This window comes from Apis dorsata, unplaced genomic scaffold, assembly GCF_000469605.1.
Source record: "Apis dorsata unplaced genomic scaffold, Apis dorsata 1.3 scaffold_269, whole genome shotgun sequence".
NCBI classification, from domain to species: domain Eukaryota; kingdom Metazoa; phylum Arthropoda; class Insecta; order Hymenoptera; family Apidae; genus Apis; species Apis dorsata.
In genome coordinates, this window is record NW_006263547.1 from 952,347 (window position 1) to 958,114 (window position 5,768).

At 25.7% G+C, this 5,768-nt stretch overlaps 3 protein-coding genes across 8 annotated transcripts in view; 2 read left to right on the forward strand and 1 right to left on the reverse strand.

Annotated features, from left to right (window-relative positions):
• LOC102678355 (MATH and LRR domain-containing protein PFE0570w-like) overlaps positions 1-2,859 on the forward strand; it is a 6,246-nt gene extending 3,387 nt beyond the window's left edge. For 3 of the 5 annotated variants that reach the window (XM_031510906.1, XM_031510908.1, XM_031510907.1), the window contains exons 5-6: positions 1-320; positions 361-504. In XM_031510906.1, coding sequence (XP_031366766.1) covers positions 1-320; positions 361-367 — 327 coding nt within the window. In that variant the 3' untranslated portion in view covers positions 368-504. Of the gene's footprint in view, positions 321-360; positions 1,551-1,622; positions 1,787-1,868; positions 2,074-2,134; positions 2,258-2,319 lie in introns of those variants that run through there. The other 2 variants (XM_006616714.2, XM_031510910.1) reach the window with 2 other exon arrangements.
• Positions 2,860-3,562: 703 nt separating this feature from the next.
• The window catches only part of LOC102679204 (toll-like receptor 6), a 9,620-nt gene continuing 7,414 nt past the window's right edge, over positions 3,563-5,768 (forward strand). For both annotated transcript variants that reach the window (XM_006616722.2, XM_006616723.2), the window contains exon 1: positions 3,563-4,510. The gene's annotated coding sequence lies outside the window, so the exon portion shown is untranslated. The remainder of the gene's footprint in view (positions 4,511-5,768) is intronic.
• The window catches only part of LOC102678973 (IQ and AAA domain-containing protein 1-like), a 5,042-nt gene continuing 4,218 nt past the window's right edge, over positions 4,945-5,768 (reverse strand). The window contains exon 10 of the mRNA XM_031510967.1: positions 4,945-5,766. Within this exon, the coding sequence (XP_031366827.1) occupies positions 5,521-5,766 (246 nt within the window). The 3' untranslated portion in view covers positions 4,945-5,520. The remainder of the gene's footprint in view (positions 5,767-5,768) is intronic.

Consider the following 5,768-nt stretch of genomic DNA (forward strand, 5'->3'; position numbering starts at 1 on the left):
AAAAAAATGGAACCTACCACAGCTATAATATCTTCATCTGCATTATATCAAAATAATTTACAAATACCGAATACAATACAGAATATTTCTTGCACACAACCAAATTTTTCAAATTTAATATCTGACTATTGTAAAAATCATTCATTGTTAAAAACTAACAAAACTATTATTTTTGATGATAATTCAATGATAATTACTAAAGTAGTACCAATACTTAATAAAAAGCAACAAGATATTATGATAACAGATTCCCAAGAAATAAATTCTGATATATATTCTGCTAAAGTTAGACAGTCTATATTACATAATAGTATAGAAAAAAGTAATTTTACAAATTTCTCAGTTAATATAGATAGTGATGTCTTGAAAAATAATTCCAAACATGTAAATTCTTGTTTATTAAGCACAAATATAGAAAACAATGTTGTACAAAGTTCTACTCCAATTAAAGTTCAGGATTTTGTAAATATTAAACCTAGCATGTCTTCGCATGAATCAATGCAGCAACAAACTTTTGCTTCAGCTTTAAAAGAAAATAACACAGAAATAATTTGTGCTAATGTATTTAATTGTGTATCAAGTAAATCTTTCTCTGCCATAAACTTAGAATTAAATAAAAATGAACACATTAATACAACACAAACACAAACAGTTATATCACATCCAAGAAGAACATATACAATTCACTCATCAAATAGTAATCATACTTTTACAGTAAATAGTAAAAAAGAAAATAATATTTCAGAAATTAACAATGATGTTTCTTATGAATTAAATAATGAAAAAAATAGTGCATGTAACATTTTAAATAATACAAAAGATTTAGAAAATAAAGAAGATTATGATATAAAATATTTAATGAATGGAAAAGATATATTTTTGAATGAAAGTTTGGAAATATTAGAATCAATTAAACCACCTTCATTTGATTGCTTAGATGACTTATCACATATAGATCATTCTACGGATATTATTTGTAATAAGAAAATTGATATAGAAACAAATTGTGTTTCACAAAATGAAAATGAATCTGAAAATATTTTAAAATTTAAAGATTATCAGAAAAATGAACAAATAGAGAATCAGCATAAATCGCAAACATTTGTAATTAAACGTACATTTTTAAGTGATACATTAGAAAATTCAAATAAAAATAAAATACAAACTAATGAAATTTCAAAATTGGAATTGTTAACTCAGGAAAATACTGATATCGATACTGATAATCGAATTTTAGAATTTTCGTCTTCAACCATAAATAATAGTGAAAATTTCTCTTTAATGCATAATACTAATGAAGATTTTCAAAAATTACACATGGATAATTCTAATTTAGAATGTCTTTTATCAAATGCAAAAGCTACTTATAAAACTTTAAAAGCTGATGACAATAATAAATTAAATGATACACATATGATGAAAGTAAATAATAAATTTTATTCAAATGAACAATCAAATTTGAAATCTCATACTTTTTGTATAGAAGAAGAAAATATTATAATGAAATCTTTTTCTTCCTTAATGAATGAATTAAAAATTTGTGCAAAAAGGTATTGAGATAAATTAAATATTTTCTATAATTTTATTATTGTATCAAATAATGTTTGCAATATTTTTTTTAGTAATGAAATTATTTGGGAAGTATACTATGAAAACATCGAAAGAAATATGTTTATAATTGGTTTTATATCGTGTTCATTATTAGTAATAATATTTATACAAAATCCTTGTGAAGAAATAAATGATCAATATATTAAAAAAATTAATATAATTTCTCAATTGGAAGGTAAGTTTAGAAACGCAATTAATGAAAAAAATATTAATTTATATTTAATATAATTTTTTTAAAAATATTATTTTTTTATTAGACGATGCAGATGCATTAATTACTATAGTTCATCGAATAATTCTAGAAAAATTAGATATTAAAAACTTATTGGATTTGTATAAAAATCGTGAAGATATTTTACCGATGCTAGAATACATTTCGAAAGAAGTAAAATTAGCTATGGATTTTATGTTTGATTTGAAACGTTTGAATGATCCAAATTTGATGGAAATAACTCATGATAGGTAAAAATGATTAAAATTACAATATTTTTATATAACTTATACATTTTTTTTTTTATTTTAGCATATCTTTCATATCGCAAACTAAAACAGGGAATATTATATTAAAAATTACAATAAATATCAAACCATTTGATAAGATAGAATTTCAAAATATTTCTGTCCATTGTTTAATAGGTTCCGTAAGGTCAGTTGCGAAAGTATTTAATAGATAATAGATTGTTTTATTGTAATTTAATTATTTTTCAGAGAAGAAGATGTTAAAAAATTAATAATAAATGTAAAAAAGGATCATAAGTTCTTACGAAGATATATAAATGATGTGAAAGACTATATATATTTGATGGAAAAATCTGGTAATATGATTTAAAAAAAAATAGCGTATATTAGCGTATCTTAAAATGCAATAATTAAATAATGATGTTTAATTTTAAATAATCACGCTAATTGTATATAATTTAATAATTTTATATATAATCATAATATAATACATAATTTATATATTTTTTTTAATAATATTTTTTTAATAATATTATATACTTAAAAAAATATTTTTCGTATTTACACATAAATATATGATATATGAAAACGAAAATGTAAAATTACGAACAAAGGTTGATCAACTAGTTCTCCGATGCCGGTTCAGTCAATGCAGTTTTTTATATAAGTATTTACGGTCCTTTCGATAGTATCGTGTGAACAGCCGGCTTTCATAGAATTACATTACTTTTCTCTTTATTTTTTATTAGTAATTATAGCAATGATATATATATTTTTTAAATTGAATAATTTTAAAACTTATAACTTAAAATCTAGTTAAAACTAAGACTTCATTTAATTAATTCTAATTTTCAATTCAATGTAAATTTTATCTCAAATATAAAGAACTATTATATAAATATTATTTTTACAAGAATTATTATCTTCAAAAACATATTTATTAACATTAAAAAAACAAATTAATATTTATATATATTATTCAGTCTTAGATCGTGCTTAATATTTTATAAAAATTTCTTTAAAGAAATCATATTTTCTTTCATCAATAACTTTCATCAATCCTATTTGTGTAGGCGTAAAGGTTCGATTTTACATAATTTCGTAACAGTAATGATTGATTTTCATTATCGAAAAATACTTCATAAAAATCTCGCAGACTTTCAGTATTTTATTTTCTCCTCATTTGCTTTCCATCTTGCAAAATGTATAAATGAAATTTAATCATATATGAACATCATTTTCGAAATTACTAATAACTATGCTAAATATGTAATCAATTGTAAAGTATTAAATAAAGAAAATTTAAATTTGATAATCAGAAATAATATATTCGTAATTTTTTTTCTTAATATTATTTTTAAAATATAATCTAACATTAAATATTCGAAAATTTTTTCTTTTAAATTTTTTGATTTATTCCTTTAAATAATACCTATTTTATTCTTTCTTCTAAAATCTATATTTATATCTATATTTATAATTAAAATATTAAATATAAATTTTAAGTCACAAAAAATTTCGATTTTTTATGTGTATTGGATTTGAAAATACTTACGCAACTTATTGTTAAATTAAACTACAAATGAATCTTGGCTATTACAATCCAAGTATTCTAAATCAGACAAGAAAGACAAGGTTGACGAGTAACGTCAACGGATAACCTGCAACGGTGATGTTGGTCCAACGATACCTGTTCGGGATTATGAGAACGAGGCGGATAGTTACGGGAGCAACAGCAGCAGCGGTTCAAGTGGGCGTAAGGGCTGGGAGAGAGAACGTCGTCCTGTGTTCCATACATGGCTATGCTATGTGGAAACCGAGAGACACAGAGAGACGGACGTACCGGCAGAGTCCCCACCGTGTGGACGCGGCGGAGGCGACGTTTTCTCGACACGAGTGCCCACCGCATGCTTCATGCACAGTGTGTGCTAGCACGACGTCGTCGTATGATCGTTCTTCTTTTGTGTTTTATGACATTATAATCAATTTAAAATCTAACGTTTTTTCGTAATAGACAGAGGTAGTGTAATTTGATTTAAAGGAACGATAACATGGAAAATTTTGAATAGATTCGATTAGAAAATGCACTTGCGAATATATTCATATATATATCATTGGTATGGATATTGCCGCTCCTTTTATCTATTTTAAATAAAAAAAAGTGATAAATAGCGTGATCCGGAGCTCATAGTTTCGAAGTTTAAGCGGGTCCGCGCCTATGGCCGAGTGACAGTTCTCTTGGTTTGGCGAGCGTGCGATTGGTCCGCTTGTGCTTACTCTCGTTACGTGTGTTGCCTGCGTGCAACAGGCAACGTGGGTTGGATGCGTGAGTGCGCCTGCGTAAGGACTACGACGTATCAGCCGCGTGTGCGTGTGCCGCGCGTGAAGAGAAGCCGCAGGGGCCGCAAAACCCGGATAAAAGAGACACACATTGCTATAGGTATGTGTATATATGTATATATCAACCCTTTGACAATGAATTTTGGAAAAAAAATATAATGTTAGTATCTCTAATCCTTTAGAATCCCTGTTCTGTTGCAATAATACTTTTTTTCTTTATACTTTCATTAATCCGTAGTATTTTTTCAAAATCTTCATTTATTCATTATTAAATTAAATTAAATTGTAATATCTAAATCATAAAGATTTAGATATTAAGAAAAAAATGAGTTTATATAATTAATATTTCTATAATTAAAGTTTTAATTTTTTATCTGTTTTTTACTTTGAATCTTTGGAAAATGCTTAAATAAATATTTTATTATATGACAAATAATTGTTTTTTGTACCGTAAAATATTGAATTTAATTTTTGATTTATTGTTAAATAAGCTATAAATTTGATCTTTCTTTGAAAAAATATTTCAAAATTAAATTTTTTTTTTCAAATTAAGATATTGCTTATGTATTCTTTAAAAATTTGCTAGTGGAAGTTATAATACAATCGAATTTATAAAGTTCTTTACAATATTCGTCCCCATATCTGTCTCCTGTTTTTCGATGATCGTTTTTAGCATCCCACGAAGACGAAAACCAGTTTCACGTCCGGACACGAACATTGGCGAATCGAAGAAAGAACGAATCGCTCAATCGATGATCATGCTTCTTTCAACGATGTTTCTCCCGGAAAGGTCACTGTCTTTGAACATCGTACAGAGATATTTACATCCATCATTATGTCCATTTTGAATCGTTTTCTTTTTAATTTATCTTAAATTTCAGTTTTTTTTTTGATTTCTTAATGATTAATAATTGTGAATTATTTTTATCGTTGAAAAAACTTGTTAAAATACTACAGCTTTGTCTTTTAGTGCATCTAAGAGCCTCTTCCATGTTTTATTTTATTTAATGAGTTTCAATCATTTCCATAGTCTTTCTTTCTCAATGAAGAATAGAAAATTTTTATCATATTGTAGATTTGTTTTAATTATTTTTTCATCTATGAGTTTTTTCATTTATGCAGTTTTTTTACACGTTCCAATAGTGCTTTTTCCTTAGCCAACATCCTAAGCCTCTTCCTTCCAAGCGGTGTACGATTTTCGAATTTCTCAAATTGAGATACCATCTTAGGTGGCAAAGGTTCATATTTCAATACTTCATTTATAATTTCTGTCGCGAGTAATGGTTTGAACTTCAATGTGATTCTTCGACGAAGATTTAGGATATTTTGTATAGTATTTTTTATGTATCCCAACGGAA